The 23,259-nt window shown below is 37.0% G+C and overlaps 1 protein-coding gene across 5 annotated transcripts in view; it reads right to left on the bottom strand.

The window, feature by feature from the left end:
• The window catches only part of VAV3 (vav guanine nucleotide exchange factor 3), a 375,496-nt gene that overhangs the window by 28,851 nt on the left and 323,386 nt on the right, over nucleotides 1–23,259 (bottom strand). For all 5 annotated transcript variants that reach the window (XR_005215287.1, XM_037826497.1, XM_037826494.1 and 2 more), the window contains 3 exons: nucleotides 16,642–16,707; nucleotides 10,783–10,817; nucleotides 102–218 (listed from right to left, as the gene is read on the bottom strand). Coding sequence is in view for 4 of the 5 variants with exons in the window: in XM_037826497.1 (XP_037682425.1) it covers nucleotides 102–218; nucleotides 10,783–10,817; nucleotides 16,642–16,707 (218 nt within the window). In the remaining variant the exon portion in view is untranslated. The remainder of the gene's footprint in view (nucleotides 1–101; nucleotides 219–10,782; nucleotides 10,818–16,641; nucleotides 16,708–23,259) is intronic.

The raw sequence follows: 23,259 nt of genomic DNA, 5'->3' as shown, positions 1-23,259 counted from the left end.
TTAGAATCTTGGTTTTCAACTTCAGCATTATACATGTTGGATGGTCTACGCAACTATGAAAACAGGAAATCTATGTCTGTAAAAGTACTTGTCCTACTTACTTAATGCTAATTGCATATTCTCCTGACTCTTTGGTCCTGTGCCTCACAAGGTAAGTACTATTTACCCTATTAATAAGTTCAGTCTCTGCCTGCAATCTTTCCATTGCTCCAGCATACCTATAAGAAAGAATAACACAGAAAATTTGGGTAATGTACCTGGAAGAGAACAGAAGCTAAAAATAAGTATCTGTTACAATTTTAATTTGGTGGCGGATCTGAGCTGTTTTTATTTCTATACTACTTGTATTGCTTTAAAAATAGTTAAAATAAATAATTAAAAGATAATTCTTTAATATGTCTAAACACAAATGCTCTACAGAGCAAATAAGAGTAAAATGAGCACTGCCTAATACATAGTAAGCACTCAGCAAATATTTATCAAATAAATAATGGGACAAATGGAGAAGTCAGTAGGCATTGGGTTGCAAAGATCGCTATGGAGAGTTTAGGGATAACAAGGGGAAAGATTTGGATTTGGTGAAAAAATGTCTTGCATAAGATGTGCATACACACACACATCCCGACACACACACCAAATTTTATGCTCTTTTATATACACTATGAAATGAAATCTCATTTAATCATTTAAAAGAAAATTCCAGTAACAATTTAAATTATTTTTAAATAAATATTTTGTATGTAAGATTAAATTCTTGTAGTCCACAGTTTTAGTAACCCATTTTCCTTAGTAGTGGTAAAATTTATTTTTAAAAGGTAGATATTTTTCAAAAACAGAATTCATTTCTTCCTAGACTATGTCGACCTCAAACATATCCAAACTTCATAACAATAACAGTAACAATGAAAGGTCCAAATTAAAACTTAAAATATTCTTCAATGATATTTAATATCAAATATAAAGCCTAGTATTTACTAGCAAAGTGAAAGTGGAAAAATTCTTGTGTTTATGTCTTCCAGATTTTCCAGAAAATTCTCTGATTCACATATAGACTCATGTAACTCACACTAAATATCAGTCTGTAATCTACCACAAATACTTATTTAATATATACATGGTAGGCACTCAACAAAAGTTTGTTGAAGGAAGGCATGAGAGGTTTCCATCAAGTATAGCAGAGGAGGTAAGGGCATTTTATGCAGATGGGACATTGGATTAAAAGCTGTTACAACTCTTGAATTGTTAGAACCTAGCATGATCTGGCCCACCTCTAGTTCTTCATACTTATTTCTGACAACCAGGCACCTTCTTCACTTATCTTGAGCTTTCTTCTAAGCCCAGAAACTTGCCAAGTGCCTTTGGGACTTAGAGTCTTCTCAGACTATGGTTGCCTGGAAAACACTCAAGCCTCATCAGCACACATTCCTTCTCACCATTCAGGTTTAGAGAGCTCTGCTTTGATCATCTCATCCACGAATGTTGCCCCACACCCTGAACCCTCTACCCCCTTATTTCACTACGTATCACTCTTTTTCCTTCACAGCACTTATGACAATTAGTATATACTGTATGCATTTTTTTCAAAGTAATACATGGGCATAGCTTACATTATAATGAAAAACCAAAAGTTTGTTTTTCTACTGTTCCTACTTGCAGATTTCTAAATGACATGATTATACTCTTATTTCTTAATTTAGCAATTTTAGATGCCAATAAGGAAAATCAGTTTTTCCCACCTGTGCTCATTCTTTCATAGTGTTGCTCTTTACTCTTCTCTTTTCTGTAAACTTTACAAAGCCAAACCATCACCGGCCTGGATTTGGCATGATTTCACATTCAAAGAACATATATCTGACAGTCAAAAAATAATTGCCTCATGTTTTGTTTACTCAGGCTCCTTTGTCTCTTATCATAAATTCTTTTCCAGTCCTCCAAGTTAATTTGTAAAAATACCCATAATACATTTTTCAATATCATAAAATTTAACAGTTCATTTTTTTCCGAAGAGACATTGCTTCTTGAGCCCTCCACTCTCTTTGATACCTCTTGCTCTCTCAGCCTGCTTAATTATTGCAGTGCTGGAACTTCACTTTGCCTTTTTCCTAAGTTTGATCCTATTTCCTGGATTCTGTATATCCCTCTGTGCTGGTTTGGATGCATTGTGTCCCCCAAAATGCCATGCTCTTTGATGCAATCTTGTGGGGGCAGATGTACTAGCATTAAGTTGGAACCTTTGGATTAGGTCATTCCCATGGAGATGTGACCCACCCAACTATAGGTGGTAACTCTGATTAGATAATTTCCACGGAGTTGTGGCCCCACCCATTCAGTGTGGGCCTTGATTAGTTTACTAGAGCCCTATATAAGAGCTCAGACAAAAGGAGCCTGCTGCTGCAACTTACAGAGACATTTTGAAGACGGCCATTGAAAGCAGAGTTTTGCTGATGCTTTGGAGGTACTAGCCCAGAGTTTGCCCTGAGAAGCTGACACAGAGACATTTTGGAGAATGCTGCTTCAAAACACAAGTGGGAGCAAGCAGACGCCAGTCACACGCCTTCCTAGCTAACAGAGGTTTTCTGGATGCCAATGGCCTTTCTCCAGTGAAAGTACCTCAGACACTTTATGGCCTTAAGACTGTAACTGTGTAACCAAATAAACCCCCTTTGTAAAAGCCAATCCATTTCTGGTATTTTGCATTCTGGCAGCATTAGCAAACCGGAACACCCTCTGTCTTGGTTTACTAGCTCATCCTTTGACTTCCTATAAAAGGATACATGGGGTGTGATACTCTGAGAAAATATCTTTATTTTACCTTAACGCTTTAATTCATCATTTAGCTGGGTATAGAATTCTAGGTGAGAGATGATTTTCCTCTGAGATTTGTAAGGCATTGCTCCTTTGTCTTCTAATTTCCAATTCAATCCTACTCCGATTTCTTACTCTTTATATATGACCTGATTACTTTCTAGCTGAAAAACTGCATATTGTTTCTGTATGCTCAATATTATGAAATTTAATGATAATGTACCTCCTTGATATGTGCTGGATTTTTTTTACTTTCACAGTGAGTTGGACTCTCAGTAGCATATTCAATTTGAAATCACATATCCCTCAGTTTTAAGAAATTTTTATTATTTCTTTGATAATAGCCACTCTCTATTTTCTTTTTCTGAAATTCATGCTAGTTAAAGTTGTGCTTTATTGGTTGACTGTGTAAATTCCATATTTTTTCCCATAAGCTTTATCTCTTTGATTTTCCGGGATATTTGCTCAATTTTATTTTCCAACTCTTCTACTCAATGTTTAACTTAGAAGAGTTCTTTCTTGTTCTTTGATTATTTCTTTTGCAAAACTTCAATTCCAGGGATGTGATTCCTCCTCATAATTCTTAGGATAGAAATTAAAGTGGTTTTTTTTTTTTAATTCTTCTTTTCTGTGCACTCTAATGTGTCTATTTTTTCAACTTTCTTTTTACCATTTCTTTTATTTGGTCCATAGTTCAAGGATTTCCTCAAATGTCTGGTTACCCTTTATTGTCTGTTCATATTAAGAAGAAGGCATCCAAGAGGTGACTGGTTCTATATGTACGGGCTCCAAGACAGCATAGGCTCACTGAGTAGGAACCTGAACATTTGAAAAGAACCAGGTGGTTTGGCTAGATAACACCCAAATGCTATAATTTTTTTTTTTTTTTAAACTCTGAGGCATTTCAGTTCTTTAGAGAAAGTTCTTCCAAATTCCCATCTGGAGACATGATTCCCAGGGATGAGCCTGGCCGTGGCATTGTGGGACTGAGAAAGCCTTCTTGACCAAAAGGTGGAAAAGAAATGACAAAATATAAAGTTTCTACAGCTAGGAGATTTCAGATAGAGTCAAGAGGTCATTCTGGGGGTTATTCTTATGCATCATATAAATATTCCTTTTTAGTTTCCAGTGTACTAGAATAATTGGAAGGAAATACCTGAATCTGTTGAACTGTAATCCAGTAGACTTGATTCTTAATGATGAATGTATAACTATATAGCTTTTACCATGTGACAGTGTGTTTGTGAAAAGCCTGTGACTGACACTTCCTTTATCCTGTGTATGGGCAAATGAGTAATAAAATAAAGACAAAAATATATATATAAATAGTGGGGGGAAAGGTAAGGGTAAGAGGATGTTTAGGTTGTTCTTTTTTATTTTTTTCTTTATTTTGGAGTAATGAAAATGTTCTAAAATTCATTGTGGCGATGAATGTACAACTATATGATGATACTGTGAGCCTCTGATTGTATATTTGGTTGGATTATATGGTATGTGAGTAAATCTCAATAAAATTACATTAAAAAAATTCCTATCTGGAAGCAAGGAGAAGGTAGGAAGTATATATGATGCCACTTCTCACAGTACTGGAATTGAACTATGCAACAGGACTACAGCATTCTTAATATATACTTTACTTCAACCCCTCTCTTTTCAGTATGGCACCTTCTTCAACCTTTACCAGGCCTGCTGTCTTCAAAACCTGGCACTCCTGATTGATAAAAACATTTTAAAAACCAGGAATAGAAGGAAATTTCCTCTATATGATAAAGGGCATTTATGAAAACCCCAGAGCTAATGTCGTACTTATTGTGAAAGACTAAAAGCTTCCCTTTTAAAATCAGGAACAAGACAAGGATGTCTACCATCACCACTGTTATCCAACACTGTACTGGAAGTCCTAGCTAGAGCAATTAGGCAAAATAAAGCAATAAAAGACATCCAAATTAGAAAGGAAGAAGTAAAATTTCCCTATTTGTAGAAGATACGATCCGATATACAGAAAATCCTGAAAAATCAACAACAAAGCTCCTAGAGCTAACAAATGAATTCAGCATAGTAGTGGAGTTCAAGATCAACACCCAAATATCAGAAGTGTTTCTACACATAAGCAATGAAAAATCAGAAGAAGAAACCAAGAAAAAAATACCATTCACAATAGCAACTAAAAGAATCAAATATCTAGGAATAAATCCAGTCAAAGATGTAAAGGACTAGTACACAAAAAAACTACAGAACATTGCTAAAAGAAATCAAAGACCTAAATAAATGGAAAGACATTCCACATTCATGGACTGGAAGACTAAATATTGTTGTGGGAGCCCCAGGCCCAGGGCCTTCCCCAAGGGCCTTGAAGACTGCACACAGCAGCTTGCATGACCTAGGTCAGTTAAGGTTTGACCTACCCTCCTTGTAAAATCAGGCCTCCTGCACTAAACATAGTCTAGAGCTTACCTCCATCCTGAAACTACCTCTTCCTTGAAACTCCCTGGGATACTATTATCTATGAGATAACCTATAATCCTCCCCTCTTCACTGCTGACTATAATTGCTCCCTCCCTATGTTCACAAGACCCCCTGTCCTAGTTTGCTAATGCTGCAGAATGCAAAACACCAGAGAAGGATAGGCTTTTATAAAACGGGGGTTTATTTTGCTACACAGTTACAGTCTTAAGGCCACAAAGCGTCCAAGGTAACACATCAGCAATCGGGTACTTTCACCGGAGGATGGCCAACGGCATCTGGAAAACCTCTGTTAGCTGGGAAGGCAGCTGGCGTCTGCTCCAAAGCTCCGGCCTCAAAACGGCTTTCTCCCAGGATGTTCCTCTCTAGCAAGCTTGCTCCTCTTCAAAACATCACTCCCAGCTGCACTCCATTCCCTCTCTTTGAGTCAGCTCATTTATATGGCTCCACCGATCAAGGCCCACCCCTAATGGGCGGGGCCACACCTCCATGGGAATATCTCATCAAAATCATCACCCATAGCTGGGTGGGGCACATTCCAAGCAAATCTAACCAGCACCAAAACTTCTGCCCCACAAGACCACAAAGATAATGACATTTGGGGGACACAATACATTCAAACCGGGACATTCCACCCCCTGGACCCCAAAATGACATCATCTTTCCAAATACAAAATACATTAATTCCATCACAATATCACAAAAACTTATATCATTTCAGTAACAAAAGTTAAGTACAAGATCCCATCAAAATCAATTATAGGCATGGCCAGTCCTAAGGCATAATTTTTCTTTAGCTGTGGATCTGTGAACTTAGAACAAGTTATGTGCTCCCAATATACAAAGGACAGACATTCATAGGATAAACATTTCCATTGCCATAAGGAGAAACAGTAAGGAAAACAGGGTTAATAGGAGCAAAACAGTTCCTAAAACCCGCAGGACAAACTCCATTAGATTTCAAAGTCTGAGAGTCATTTACAGAACAATGTTGCATCCTTGGGCTTGAGAGAGCGGGAGTCTAATGCTTCCTAAGGGCCTTTGTGGCAGCCCTTTTCTCTCCAAATGCTTGGGTGAGTGCTCCAACATTTCCACACATTGGGGAGACCACCTTCTCGGCCCCACCCTCCTCAAACATCGGGGCAGCTCCCAGATTCCCTTCCATCTCCGGGGCACACGCTCAACCCCTTCAGAACGGTGTGGTGGCAGCCAGGCTCTTCCCAATTCCCTGGGAATGTGCTCTGCCCTCTTTCAGACCTCAGATGGCAAAACTCTTCCAGAGCATCGAGGCGGAAAGCCCGCCCTCAACCTCCAGGGCAAACTCACCCTTTCCTTGCATGTGGGCTGCTCCGCTCTCCCAGCCCGAGACCTCCTGACTCCAGACCTCAACCTCCATGGCTCTGTCTTTGAAGAGATTTTTCCTTTAATTTTTTCCTTGTCTGTCTCCTCCAGTCCAGACTGGCAATGGCTCTGTCTATAAAGATCTCGCAAAAATTCTGTTGGCTTTGCATGAAGCACACAGGGGTCAAAGCCATCAGACAATAGGACTTTCCACAAATCCTTTCTGGATAATTCCGTCTCCAATCTTGGCTTGTACTGAAATGGCAGCTGGGTTCCGTGTCTGGTTACATCCTCATGTTGGGCTGTAGTTTCAGGGATTCCACCCCCTGGAAGCTCGTAATTTTCCAAGTGATCAGCTTCTGGTCTCTTTGAACCCAAGAGTTCAGTTCTAAGTTTATCTCTCTCCGCTCGCATTTTACTATAAGCTGCAAGGAGAAGCCAGGGTACGTCCTCCATATGTAGTCTGGAGATCTCCTCAGCTAAGTATTACAGGTTGCCGCTTTCAAATTCTTCCTTCCATCTGACACCAGGACTCAATTTTGCCAAATTCTTTGCCACTTTAAAACAAGGATTGCCTTTCTTCCAGTTTGCAACAACACATTCATCATTTCTGCTCAAGTCCTCATCAGAAGTATCTTTAGACTCCATATTTCCATAAACAGTCTCTTTAAAGCAGTTTTGGCCTTTTCTATCAAGCTCCTCACAATTCTTCCAGAATCTTCCCATTATCCATTTGAAAAGCCGTTCCAACATGTTTGGTATTTGCAAACTCAGCAGCAAAAGCACCCCACTTCTCTGGTACCAAAATCTGTCCTAGTTTGCTAATGCTGCAGAATGCAAAACACCAGAGACGGATAGGCTTTTATAAAACGGGAGTTTATTTCGCTACACAGTCACAGTCTTAAGGTCACAAAGCGTCCAAGGTAACACCTCAGCAATCGGGTACCTTCACTGGAGGATGGCCAATGGTGTCCGGAAAACCTCTGTTAGCTGGGAAGGCAGCTGGCGTCTGCTCCAAAGCTCTGGCCTCAAAATGGCTTTCTCCCAGGATGTTCCTCTCTAGCAAGCTTGCTCCTCTTCAAAACATCACTCCCAGCTGCACTCCGTTCCCTCTCTTTGAGTCAGCTCATTTATATAGCTCAACTGATCAAGGCCCACCCTGAATGCGCGGGGCCACGCCTCCATGGGAACATCTCATCAAAATCATCACCCACAGCTGGGTGGGGCACATTCCAAGCAAATCTAACCAGCACCAAAACTTCTGCCCCACAAGACAAAGATAATGGCATTTGGGGGACACAATACATTCAAACCGGCACACCCCCTGTTCCCGCACATATGCTCTCAGACCTTTGGAATGTCTTTGTCCTAACCCTTATAAACCACTCCCTGGCATCCCCTGCTTTTGCAGAGTATCTTCATGTTGAGCTCTGAACCTGCCGCCATTCAGAGCAGCTCCTGAATCCACGGCAATGTGACCAACTTCCATTTCCTTAATAAGTGAGCTCTGAATAAAAGCTCATGTCTCAGAATGTGCCTGGCATCTTTAGTCCTTCAGCTGCAAAAGCCCCCTTGGGCTGTGACAATCGTTAATATCTCAATACTACCCAAAGCAATTTAGAGATTCAATGCAATTCCAATCAAAATTTCAACAGCCTAATTTGCAGACATTAAAAATACAATTATCAAATTTATTTGGAAGGGTAAGTGGCCCTGAGCAGCCAAAAATATCCTGAAAAAGAATGAAGTTGGAAAACTCACACTTCCTGACTTTACCATATGACCCAGCAATCCAGCTATTAGGTAAATACCCAGAAGAATTGAAAGTAGGGACTCGAACAGATATTTGGACACTAATGTTCATAGCATCATTATTCACAATTGCCCAAAGATGGTAGCAACCCAAGTGTCAATCAACCGATGAATGGATCAAGTGTGGTATATACACACAATGGAGTATTATTCAGCCACAGAAAAGAATAAAGTTCTGATACATGCAACAACACAGATGAACCCTAAAGTCATCATGTTGAGTGAAATAAGCCAGGCACAAAGGACAAATATTTGTTTGATCTCAGACTTAAGAAATAATTAGAAAAATAAAATTCAAAGAATTAGAAACCAGAATACAGGGAACCAGGGGCTGAGGTGGGGGTAGGGAATGGGGAGTTAATGTTTAAATTGTACAGTGTTTCCACCTGGGATGGTGTTGATGGTAGCAGCACAGCATTGTGAATGTAATTAACACCACTAAATTATATATTTGTGGCTAAAATGGGAAATTTTAGGTTAAATATATGGTACTAGAATAATTTTTTTTTTTAAGAAAAGGATAGGACTGTATACGTGAACAGTACCACCCTAATGTAAAACATGGACTATAGGTAATAGTACAATTATAAAAACGTTCTTTTATCAGTTGTAACAAACGTATCATACTAACGCAGTATGTTAATAATAGGGTGGTATATGGGAACTCTGTATTATATGCGTGATTTTTTTCTGTAAACCTACAGCTCTCTAAAAAACATAAGATAATTTTTTATAAAGGATGCAAAAGCTGTTCTCCTGTGCCCTGAATGATTCCCAGGTATTGATTGGTTTATTTCATAAAATCCATATGGTGTGGCATTGGTATTTATCTCTAAAATCATTATCTTTGTGACTACGGTGTCTAGCTACATGAAAAATGGTAAAAGAAAAAGAAGGAAGCTTCTCTTTACACTCATAATTTCACAGGTTCCTGATGTTTTCTAGCTTAATTGTCCATGCTATCATCTCTATTCTCCAAATTAAGTTCCTGTCAGGATTAGTCTAAATTCCACAGAAACTAGGATCTCAATTTTGTCTTTAACCAGGCAAAAATTAGTAAGCATTCCTAGTTCTAGAGCAAACCTACTACAGTTTCTTCAGCAAACTCAGTGCTAAGTTCCATGGAAGGCAGTTAGAGGAAGTAGACAATGGCTACAGAAGAGAGAAAGCGACTACTCAGAAGAGCAGGGGTCTGACAAGGAGAAGAATCCCATATTTTGAACAATGTATTCCCACACATTGAAAAACAATCTAACATTTTCCAGGCTTTGGTTATACAACAGAAAATACCAGAATATTATTTAAATATCATACAATTCAGGTGTTATCTATACTTGCAAACTGAACCAATAGCATATAGTCTCAGGATATCTCACTTATGTACACATTCTGTATGCATATACTTCAATAACAAGAATATGGAAATAGATTTGGTCATTTTAAGAGGATTCAAACACAAAATTCAGGAAACAAATGGAAAGAGTAAATACGGCCAGGTTTTGTATTTTGAGCGGGTATAGCAAGCACAGATGGCATATGTTGGAATCCTGACACTATCGCCTACTAGTTGCATGGCCTTAACTTTTGTTTCCTCATCTGTAAAAAGGGGATAATAAAAATCTTTCTTATATATAAAAAAGGAAAACATTGGAAAAACAATGAGATAAAAAACATGAAGTAGGAAGCATATTGCCCAGCACATACCAAGTATCAGAATATATTAGCTACATCTTAGAATGATCATACCTATTCTGTATCCTAAATATATTTTTTCTAGTTGAAGATATCACTGTTCATTAAACTCATCATGTCTAAAAAGTAATACACCATTATCTACTTCACTCCCTTGTTTCTATTAATGATACTTCCATCCTTGAAGAGGTAGGTGAACCCATTTAGGCCCCAAATTTCAGAGGTCAATAAATCTTGCTCCTCCCATATTGCATGCTCTAAATTTGTATTTTTAGGATATACCATCCTTTTGGGGGCTAATTTTCAGTTTCAGACCATGGACTCATACTTATTTTTTTCTCCCTGCTTCATAAAATCAAGTTTTCTAAAATTTTTATATGATACATATTTGCCTATATTCCATTCTTTCTGTGGCTGTTATAAATGTTGAATTTATAGTCAAATACACACACACACACACACACACACACACACACACAGACACCATTCTGATAGAAATATGAAAAGGTCAGCAATATATAAATCTATTATGGTGTTTTGTTCCATCAAGAACACCTTTAGCCAGGACAAATGGAAATGGAATGTGGTTTACTACCCACACATTTAAGGAGTCCTCAAGCGAAGGGTATGGTATTTCAATTTAGCTACAGAAACATTGTTAATACTTACCAGGGTTGGCAAGAATAATCTACTGGTTTGGGCACCTAGGATATAAAAAGGCAAAAATAGATTAAGTTTACTTAAGGGAAGCTTTTAGAAATCAATCACTAATTCAGTTCAGCTGACTCAGCTCTATAAAACTCTAAGTAGCACAGTCCTGAAACTATCCATTGGCAATTTTATATGGAGTGAATCATAGTATATGTCAGATAAATTGAAAATAATTCATTTCACTTTAATTCATTCTTTCATTCATTTTATTGCCAGTGTACCTCTAAGTGGAAATATATGCAAGGAAAAATATGAGCTTGAAATTTCAGTATTTATTATCAAAGCAGTTTAATCCTATCATAGAAACTTAAAATGAAAACATTAAGAAAATCAAACAGCACTTTGCTTTCCAAAGTCACTTTGAAAACATGCTAAGTAAACAATATACGTTGGATATACACTCTTATTTTTGTAAACACATATTCCTAACTCTGATTTTGAAGTCTATTCACTGAAAAACCTTTTATCCAGGAAAATGTTATGGAAAATTTAATTTTCCCTTCTCTCACTCCTATAAAGCTTCACGAGAAAAATATTGCACTTTCCATGCAGATAAAGGGAAAAAAAAAAAAGAAAACCTAGTTGCTTATGGCAATTAGAAATGAACAAAACAAAGTATGGTAATATTCATAAACTGACAAATAGAATACATACTAGAGAAAGAGAGACATGGTTTATACATTCCTGAGGAAAGACTGGGAGTACAGATAGTTTACCCTGTGTTCAGGAATTTTTGATGAATTCTTCGTGTTTTTGATATATACATTCCATGCTATTTCTGGGCCTTTTTATAATAGGTGATTAAAAATATTGTTGCCCTCAATTATAACAGTAAAAATATAGTGTATTATAAGTCTGATCAACATGAATATGTCTCTCATGTCAATCTTCAAAATGGGGTTATTATTTCACCCTTTCAGGATAAGAGTTGTCTATCAAAAAATTATCTTTCTGGTGTACATCCCTATGGTTATAATATTTAACCATTTTTATCCTATGGATCACATTTTTAATTTCACCCCCGTGTAAAATCCTGACACACAGCAAATTATATTGAAAGTAAATTATGCCCATTGAAATCTTATTGATATTTTCTTGTGCCATTTTTTCACAAATAGAAATCAATCTTCAATGACTTCCCCTTTGATGACATCATATATACAGCCTCTGAAATCTGATGGGAAAAATATTTCCTCTTACACTCTTCTCTGTTTTGTTTAAACATATGCTTATTCCTAAACCCATCTCTTTCCCTGGAGAACAGAAAAAGAAAGGAGATAGGAGGGAGGAGGGCAAGGAATGTCAACATAGCCTGGCTGCAGACTCCCTTAACTGGGAAAAGGCTGGAGATCCACAAAATTGAAGGATGACACCCAATTCTAGCACAGAATAGATTTCTGAGCCTGTCCCCATTCTGAAGTGCCATATTGGAGCTTTACTGCTCTTCAGTGGGTATATTTTGAGGTGTGAAGGGCCGTGGCTTTCTTAGCTGTGATCCCCACAACCATGGTGGGGTCCTGTTCTTTACCATCTGTCAGGAGCCCTCCCCACTCCTCTTCTGAGCACCCTGAGTCCCTGCTTGGACAGATTATATATATATAGCTAATTTTCTCCAAGGTGCTATCTCATCCCTGAGCATATGTATGCCATTTTTTCATAATGCTTTTTTCTGCCTTCATCATAAGTGGTTTATATAGCTACACTTCTGCTATATACTTATAGTTTTTTAAAATATTTTATTGGGAATACATCATGCATATAAAATAGTCAATATAAGACATGTGCTTACTCCTGAAGATTATCTTGTAAAAGTTCCTAGAGTGAACTATATCTGTGTGTGTTTGGCTAGAAATGACATCATTTCACCCTTATTCAGGAGTGATCGATTTGGTGAATATAATTTTCTAATTTGATAGTAATTTTCTCTCAAAACTTTGATATTGTTCTTATTACCTCGAATATTATTTCATATATTGCAGTTTTTAGTTCTAGAACCTCCATTTGGTTCTTTTTACAGTAGTTCCTATTTCTCTGCTGAGATAACCTATATATTCATTATGAACATATTTTTCTTTATGCCCTTGGGCACAATAATAATAGCTAAAACTTTAAAAATCCTTGTCTGCTAATTTGAGCATTTGAGGGTTTCTCTCCTTGGGTTGTCTTTCTCTTGAGTAAGTTTCATGTTTTCCTGTTTCTTTGTATACTGAGTAATCTTGGATCGTGTCTTGGACAATTTGAATGATATGCTGTATAGGTTCTTGGTTCTATTATTTTCTATGAAGAGCGTTTTTGCTATTTTTTTTTTTTTAAACCAGTTAACTTTGTTGAACTCTAACTGCCAACTCTGTATACCCAATGATGAGAGGCTGCAGAATTCTCCCTTTAGCCCTTTTAGCTTACTCTGTGCTGCTTGGGCCCTTACCAGTTGACTAGAGATTGGGTTAGAATTTATACACAGAACTGGAGGTTACTCCCCTCTGCCTCCTTCTTTCCTAAAATTTCCCAACTCCCTTTCCAGCTGCTGTGGTTTTTGCAAATTCTGTACTCTGGTTCCTCAAGTCAGTAATACTGAGGATTTTCTATCTGAATTTTAGCTTCCATGAATGGTGCAGCCTCCTGCCTACCCACAAGCTAAAAGTCTTAAGACCAGGAAAGTTTTCTGGAAAACCCTAGTACCATTTTGTTTTTCCAAGTGCCAACTCCTCTCCTAGCCAGTGCCTTCAAATAGTTTTGTTTTTCTTTTCCTTAAAATCTTGAGCAGAGTTTATAGCCGGTATCTGTGGGAGGGCTGGCAGGAGAGGAGCTACTTGATAATTACCAGAAGTGGTCTCTCCTATTGCCTCCATACTGTTCTTTTAGCTGTGAGTCTAATCAGCCCATCATTGGTAATCTGTCTCTTTTCTCTGGTTGGTTTTAATAGTTTATCTGTGTCTTTGGTGTTCTACAATTTCACCAAAATAGGTCAAGGCATTGATTAATTTTAATATACTCCATTTGATGTTTAATCTGAAGATTAGTTTTATCAAACATTCTGAAAAATTGTCAGCCATTATTTGTTGAAATATTACTCCTCCACAGTTATCTCTAGGCTCTCTTTGAGTAGATGTATTTGAATCTTCTCACTCCGTTCTTTGTTATATTTTCCATTTCTCCATCTGTCTGGGCTGTTCTCTGAGATATTTCTTCAGGTTTCTCCTCTAATTCTCTAAATATCCACGTCTAGGATGCCATTTAATGTGTCCATTAAGGTTTTCATTTCAATTACTATACTTTTCATCTTTAGAAGTTATATCTGATTATAATTTAATATACCCAGACAATCTGGGTAGTGACTTGCTCCCCTGTTAGACTTTTATTTCCTTTTTTATTTCTTCAATCATATTAAAAATAAAATTTTTCATTTATATTTGATGGTTCCAATATGTTCTGTCTTTGTGGGTCTAGTTCTGTGTTTTGTGGTTTCTTCTACCTTTTGTTCAAGGTGGTTTGTTTCCTCATGAACTTAATGATTTCAAATTATGAACTCAATTTCCCTGGAACTTCACTTGTGGAAATCCCTTGAGAGAGAGTCCAATCTAAAGAGAATTTGCATTTGCTTCTGTTATGATTTGGGGTGGGGGGAGAGACACCACCTAAGGTGGAATCACTTGAAACTACATTTTTAGCTTAGAATTATATAGCCACAGGGCAGGTATGAACTACAGCTCCAAGCCTGCATGGTTTTTGGATTTAGGGTTAGGAATTTTCAGAGGAGAGTGATTTCTTTCTCTACCCCACCCAGAGCTTAGACCAAGTAAATTTTTAGGATTTTTTTCCCTAGTTCATGCACTGAGGGCTCCTGAATTTACACAAAGATAGCCAAGCCACAATGTGCTGCAGCTCTAGGCACTGCCTCCAGTCACCATATTGCCAAAAATGAAATAATCTCATTTATCTTCCTCTCCTGTTTACTTCAGTTCTAGGTTCCTACCTTTGTACCTCAGAACTTTCTAGGAGGCTGACACAGCAGGTGCAGGGGGATAATTTTTCAGCTCAAAATGGAATACTTAGCACTACCCATGGATTCCTGATAAACAGTATACCCAGGATCAAAAGAGAACATTTTCCAAACTCCTTCAATCTACTCCCCTCTCCAATATCCCCTCCTCCATTTAGCTTCACTTAACTTGTCCTACAACCACAAATGAAGCTATAATTTCATTAAGTAAGCAGTAAAATTTTAATAGTTGTTTATTAACTTTAAGCTATAAAATCCTATTTAGTTTGTGGTCCTACCCATAATTCTATGTTCCTCTGCAAATCTTTACCATCTTAAAATTTCTGAATAGATTTCTCCTTCTAGTCACTGAGTTACCATACACCCTACAATGTGATCCTTTAAGACGATTTAATTAGGATTTACTATTGTAAATTGCCCATATATACATAGGGGCTTTCCTTTGCTTTTTCATTTGTTTACTGACTCAACAAAAATTATTAAAAACCACTAATGTGTCCATTTAGTCCTATGATAAAATTTCAAGTGCTCATTTTATGCCTTATTTTAAATGTTATAGATAGAAAACAATACTTGGTATAGCAAATGCTTAATATCCTTGATTCAAGTTTCTGTTCCCAAACATCTAAATGTTAGAATGTATAATTCTTGTCACATAACTGCATTAGGGATAGGAAGTCTGAATTTTGTCCATATAAATGACAGATTACTATTTAAAGAAATATTTTATCTAATTAAATAAAAATTGTTACAGAGTTCAACAATCTTTCAAGATTATAAAGAAGATAAAAAAAAATGTGGCACTAGGTCACAGAACAAACAGACTAGCAAATGCTTTTTTATGCCTCTTGGCTTTCAGACTAATCAAGCATGAATGAATGGAGTCTATAGACTACCTCCTGAAATCAGGAATGGTAGACATTTGCATTTATAGTATTAAAAAGAATGTCCAGTTCAGGCATTTCAGGAAGGACTGAAAGATAGCAAGCAAGGTGACTTAAGGAGGGTTTTTGTTGTTCTTGTTGTTTATTTGTCTGTTTGTTTTAAACTATTAACTCCATTATAACAGTAAAGGAATTTCATTTACTTGGAATTGATAACTAAAAGTTTTGTAGGACAATCCACCCTAAACACGAAATTATGATGGCAAAATCATGTCACCCTAAATGACAATTTATAAACCTCATAAAGCACCAGAGAATACACCTTATATTGTATTCGCCCAAATATTATTTGAGTAAATAGCCATTCGTTCTCCTTGTATCTTCCCAACATGTTTGTTGTTTTCAGAACATTTCATTATGACATTAAATAAACAGTAATGGCACACTAAAGCACAGAAAAATGTATTTAGAGATTTGATTTAAGAATGGGTGGACTTTCATGCTTGTTTTGCACACCAGTTGGAATGTAATATTCTCCATATCCTAAAGTAACTGAGGAATAGATTAGACCATACCATTCTCACTTCAGTGGGAATAAGGAAAGTTGTACAATGCATCTAATCCTTAGCTCTGCCTTATTCCTTCCAATGCCTTTTAGGAAACCTAATTTTGTAAATTCTATTAAGTTAATTTGCCTCTTGTATATACGTCCTTAACACTTAAAAATAATTTCTGACAACAGAATCATAGAGATGTTGGAATTTCAATAGCATTGGCCAAAACATTCAAACATGAAATAATATGATCCCTCTGGAAAACATTAATAAAATTAATGAGTGATCTGGGTGATTTCCTTTGTACATTCTTGCATAATCAATTACAGTATCAAAACCAAAACAACAATAAAAAGAGAAATAAAGTGCTGGTACTTACACATGGGCAAGGCTTGACAACATCACTTGGAAAAAATCCAACCTCTCCAGATGCTAAATTTCTGCCCTAGGTTAGGGAAGAAAAAGAAAATCTAGTGTTGAGAACAACCTTACCACAAATGATAACCCTATAAGTTTACATTGTTCCATAGGATCCTTAGAATTACACGTCATATCTCGTAATAAGCATTAACTTATTATAGCTCTGGAAGGATAGCATTAGCAGAGAGAGTTTTTTTAAATTGTTAAACATTACATGTGGTTTCAGGTCATGGCCATAAAATAAGAATTCAAGTTAGATTTTCCAATCTACCATTCAATTTTGTTAACTTTACATTCTTCAACCCTATACAGAGATAGCTGATTATTCTAATTTCAGTTGTATATTCATTAATACAAGTAGAATGTAAATCATATTGATTTTATACAGGTTTATAATTAATTTGGAATTCAACTTAAATGGTTACTTTTTGTGCTACTACCAGAACACATAAGGACATGCCTCCACTGAGACAAAGGACATTTAATAAGACATACGGAAATGGAAAACATAGCATGACATGGTAAGTTTTTGATGATTTTCAAGTGTAGGCAAAAGGAATGATGACACTGAATAAGGGAACAAGACAGTTAAGATCTTGGAGAGGATTATAATTCAAAAAAACAAAGAACACAAAATGGAGGAAAAACAATTTAAGAGGAATCTATTCTTGGAGACTTCTGGTCAAATTGCCCTTAATAAGACCTCTTAACACTGACTGTACAATTGTTACCCCTTTTCTAGAAAGACAAACTATATTCCAAAAGTACTGCAACAATCAGAACATGTAATTACAAAGTTCTTTTGAAATTACTTCTCTTTGTCCAGAAATTAGGCTAATTTAACATTTAACAATTGCCTGCTACTCAGATGATTAAATTGCATTATCATTGGATGTTATATGCTCTATTATTTTTGACCCAAGGAAAGTAATGAAGGATGATCTGAACATACATCTCCCTCTTGAAGCCACATACCTGTTATGCCCATAGAGCTTTGGGAAAATTTTAAAAGTAGGAATGCAGAACTGAAAAAAAGGTTGAGGATGGAGAAGAGGAGATAAAGGGGAAAGAGGAGTAGGGGGATTGGAAGGCAGGGGGCAAGTGGAGAGAAAGTAGGAAGGGAAGGATATAAGAGAAAGAAGGGAATGGGAAGGAGAACTATATGTCCCTTGTATAGGGAAAGGAAGAGTGGGAGGTTAGGAAAGAGAAGATCAATTAAATAACCAAGCAAAGAGAGGCATTAATTTTGGCAAGATTCTGAAACTGCATTACACTTGCAAGTTAAAGCAAAAGTAAACGAACATGTGGAATTCATTCATTTATTCATTCAACAAATGCAGTATAAAATGAATTCATTTGGTTAGACATTGAGTCAGAAATAGACCCTCATATCTATGGGCAATTGATATTGACAAGGCTACCAAATCCACTCAACTGGGGCAGAACAGTCTCTCAACAAATGGTGCTGGGAAAACTGGATATCCATATCCAAAGGAATGAAAAATATCCCTATCTCACACCTTAAACAAAATTAACTCAAAACGGATCAAAGGCCTAAATATAAGAGCTAAGACCATAAAACTCCTAGAAGAAAATGTAGTGAAGCATATTCAAGATCTTGTGGTAGGCAACAGTTTATTTGACCTTACTCCCAGAACACAGGCAATGAAAGAAAAAACATAAATGGAACCTCCTCAATATTAAATACTTTTGTGCTCTCACAGGACTTTATCAAGAAAGTGAAAAGGCAGCCTACTCCATGGGAGGAAATATTTGGAAACCACACATCCAGTAAGGGTTTAATATCCAGAAAATATGAAGAAATCCTACAGCTCAACAATAAAAAGACAAACAAACAAATTAAAAGACTTGAATAGACATTTCTCCATAGAAGAAATACAAATGGCTAAAAAGAACACGAAAAGATGCTTGACATCACTAGCTATTAAGGAAATGCAAATCAAAACCACATGAGATATCATTTCACACATACTATAATGGGCACTATAAAAAATCCAAACAAAACTACAAGTGTTGGAGAGGATGTGGAGAAACAGGTACAAATTTTTACTGCTGCTGGGAATGTAAAATGGTACAGCCACTATGGAAGATGGTTTGGCCGTTCCTCAGAAAGCTAAGTACAGAGTTGCCATAATGATCCGGCAATCCCACTACTCGGTATACACACGGAAGAAATGAAAGCAGGGACATGAACAGACATTTGCATACTGATGTTCATAGCAGCATTATTTACAATTGCCAAAAGATGGAAACAACCCAAGTGTCCATCAAATGATGAATGGATAAATAAAATGTGGTATATACATATTATGGAATATTACTCAGGTGTAAGAAAGAACGAAGTCCTGATGCATACAACAACATGGATGAACCTTGAGGACATTATGTTGAGTGAAATAAGTCAGATACAAAATACAAACATTGTAGTGTCTCACTAATATGAACTAATTATAGCGAGCAAACTCTTGGAGTTAAAATCTAAAGTATAGGTTACCAGGAGATAGAATGAGGGTAGAGAATGGGGAGATGATGCTTAATTTGCACAGAATTTTTAAAAGGTTGACTGTAAATGTTTGGAAATGGATCGAGTGATGATAGCACATTACTGTAAGTGTAATTAACAGTGCTGAATTATGGGTGTGATTATAGTTAAAAGGACAAGTTTAGGGTCGTGTATGTCACTAGAATGAAAGCTAGAGGATAAATGTGGGACTGCATGACATAATGAACCTTGTTGTGGACGATGACTTTGGTGGACTGTACAAATAGAAGAATGTTCTTACATGAAGTAGAACAAATTCATGTCACTATAAAAGGTGTTATAATAGGGTGATTGGTATATGGGAAAAATTCATCTAATGCAAGCTATGGACTATAGTTAACAGTAATACTGTAGTATTCTTTCATCAATTGTAACAAAGGTACTATACCAATGCTAAGTGTCAATAATAGGGGGGAATAAGGGGTATGGGGTTTTTCTTTTTGAAGAATGAAAAATGATGGTGATGAATATACAACTCTGATTATACTGAGAACCACTGATTGTATACTTTGGATGGACTGTATTGTATGTGAATAAAATCTCTAAAAAAATGAAAAAGAAACAGTTCTTGTTTTCCCCTATATTTTGAGAGCAAAGACATGTATACATAAGAATATAATACAAGGTGAAAGGGCTACATGATATTAGAGATGTACAGAAGGGCTACAGAAGTTAAGAGGAGAAAGTGAGTACTAGAGATTTGCCTGAAAGCATTACGGAAGAGGTGGCATATGAAATTTCAACTGGCTTTGTAAAATATGTAGGATTTAAACAAATGGAGGAGCAAATGAGGAAGAACATTCTGGAAACAAACAAAAAAAAATCACATAAGAAATCCATAGGGGCATGAAATTACAGGATGTGCATAGGAAATGCAAATAGTTCCCTTTGAATGTAGTCTAAAAATGGGTGATACTTATTGTAGACTTCCTATATGTTAGACACCATTTTGAGCACTACGTTTAATCCTTACAATGATCTTTCTCTCATAGGTCCAATTGCTATCCACATTTTACAAGTGAGAAAAATGAGGCAGAAAAGTTAAATGACCTGCCCACAGTCATGGAGCTAGCAAACAGCAAAGCCAGAATTCAAATTCAGATGTTCTGACTTCAGAGCTGTGTCCTGGATTTCTATACAAACCCAGGATTCATAAAGGAGGCTAGTGGGAAATGAGGTGAAAAGGTAGCAAGGAATGAGTTAGACTACAATATCTGAACTTTATCCTTGGTGATGGGGACTCACTAAATAGGTGTGGTATTTTTGGGGAATGAAACTGACATCACCATTGAACATGGATTACAGATGAGCATGACTATGGAGCCAAGAACATCTTTAGGGCCCTGGTACGATGATCAGGGTAGAAGGCCTGGAGGAAGGGAAACAAGTGCTAGAGATACTGCTTGACTTGTCTGTGGGGCAGATACGGAAAAAGCAGGCAGAATTAAAGACTGAAGGAACATCAAGGATGGGGGTGGGAGGTGATTTTTTAATCCATCCAAACAGACAACAGGCTTAGATGCCAAGCATAGTGAAGGGAAACTTCATAGGAGTAAAATTGTGGGAGAAAACAGAGAAGGCGGAAGATAGACTTTACGGATATTACTGCAGCTAGAAGATAGGAAGGAACTGCTAGGAGGGAGGAGAACCAGAGACTACAGAGTGATGGCAGCTGGGTAATCACTGGGTCAGACTGAAGTGTTTCACTCGTATGTATTTACTGGATACTTTATGGTGCTTTATTTTAAGCACAACACTGAGATGCAAGCAAATAAGCACAATATTTGGAGACTATACCATTAGCCAGACCTTTAAACACAAATGTCCTGCAATACTGAGTGTGAAATATGAGGCTGTGTGGGTGGGGAACCAGACACAGATGGAGGCTCAGAAGAAAAAGGATAAGGCTGATTTTTTAAAAAAAGAAAAATAAGACCTTTGAGAGCATATTAACGGAAGTAAGTCTATTTTGCAGGAGAAAAGCCAGACAGAGAGCCTTATCACGGTCTTTCAAAATTGTATTTGAAGGCATGTCAACAGATTGGAAAATGATGGCTATTATAAGAATGGTGAACGGTCAATTCCCATTCTTTATCAGAAGAAGAACAAAAGGTTGTAATCCATGGAATGTGGAATTTGGGAGATGCAGTGATATTTTTGTGACAGTGAATCATGGCCAATGTAACAGCACTTACTTCCCAGAACACAATTGACGAAGGTCCCTTGGTATAGGCTGATATTTTGACTTTGTGCCTCCTCCAGAACTCAGTTCACATTACCTCCTTCATCATGTCTTCTATTAAACCTCCTTCAGACTACAGATACAGATCTAATCTCACCTCTGTTCTCCCACTGCATCTTCACAGCTCTCTTATTTTTCACAAGTCACATGCAAATATTTCTCTCCATGGTCTTCGTTATTAGGTTGTGAGCTCTTTACAACCAGGAACAATGTATCAGTCATTTTTGCACAACAGAAAAGTGGGTGCCTAATAGAAGGCACATAAAATTGTTTACAAATTGAGATATGTCTCAATCTGATATACCTGGGCCAATGAATGCTATGGGCCTCAATTTCTCTTCACTGGAAAGAATAAAATACATCACACTTTGTTTTCACACTAGCAAACACTGAGAAGCATTACGCTGGCTTTTTCTATATGAAAATATTCATATAATGACATCCCTCAAACTCTATCTGACATTTTTGCAAGGAGTGTGTGTCTGAGACACAATGGCACAAAGTTGTTAGAGAGAGGTGTTGGGGGGTGGGGGAGAGGACAAAGAATAGGGGAAACTTCCATGGATTTTATAATTTATGAAGATGTATGTATTGGCACAGCTTTGTTTTTTTTTTTTTTTTTTTTTGGTCTCCTCTCCTTTTTTAGAATCAAGGGTTCAACTCCAAAGGCATGAATGGGTACTGAAAACATTCTAGACAGGAGAGAAAGGGGCTAGGGTTGCAAAATGAAAGCCTTAAAGCTAGGAAGATCATATAATTTTCCATCTGAAGCAGGACTTTTTGAGAGTAGGAGGATGGCAATTAAAATTACACCAGGAAAAGTTATAAAATGGGGCTGTTCTGGGTAAAGCAAGGCATATGGTCACCATATTTAAAACCATTGTGTTCTTTCTCACCTCACTTTAAAAACTCTATCTGAAATCTTTCCAGGAAGTGCAAGCTTTCACTAAGCAGACTGCCAAAGGTCACTCTGAATAGTTGTTGTTGTTGTTGTTGTTGTTTTTCCCTTAATGAACTGTCCTAGCAGTGCAGGTTACACTGGGCAGTAGGCATTCCTTAGATGTCAAAGAGGTGAGAGATAATAATTTAACACATCTTAACAGATGAATAAAATTGCATTTCCTTACTAATTCCTAGCCTATGTCAGTTTTAGCAACGGGAGATGACATGGGCTGTATTAAATGATTTTCCACTTATTAAGGAAATAGCCAACCTACAACATTTGGAGGATTCAAAAACAAAGTAGTGTGTAGGAGGGGTGTCTTTAGTTCCCTGGTGGATGTGTGTGGGATGTACGTAGGTAATTCATTAATACTAATGGGTGGAGCAGCTGTCAATTTGCTACACATAGATGAAACTCCAGACTGCAGCTATGAAATAAACCACTTTTACAGCCAATAATTTGGTGCACTTTATGTGATGATCTTTCTATGAGAGTTTTTACTAACTTGATGGGAGGTATGTAGCTGAATTTCCTTCTTCTTCACATTCCTGTGTGGGCATTTTATTCTGGGTCTGATAATCAACTTGTCACTCCTTTTATGGTTATTACAAACGCTAGAGATAGGGAATCTTCCTTTAAGTTATCCTCCTGTCTGACATTTGTTCTCATGTGTCCCTTAACACCTACAAGGTCAACTTGAAAACATTCCTCTTTCATAGTTATGTGTCATCTGATGTACCATACAGTGCTATCTTTATATGCATTTATTCTGCAGGGCATCTCTGCACTATGTGATGGTACTTCTGTAAATCTAACAGTACAGTTTGGG

This window comes from Choloepus didactylus, chromosome 2 (genome assembly GCF_015220235.1).
Source record: "Choloepus didactylus isolate mChoDid1 chromosome 2, mChoDid1.pri, whole genome shotgun sequence".
Classification (NCBI taxonomy): Eukaryota; Metazoa; Chordata; class Mammalia; order Pilosa; family Megalonychidae; genus Choloepus; species Choloepus didactylus.
This window is presented reverse-complemented; position numbering and strand designations above follow the sequence as displayed.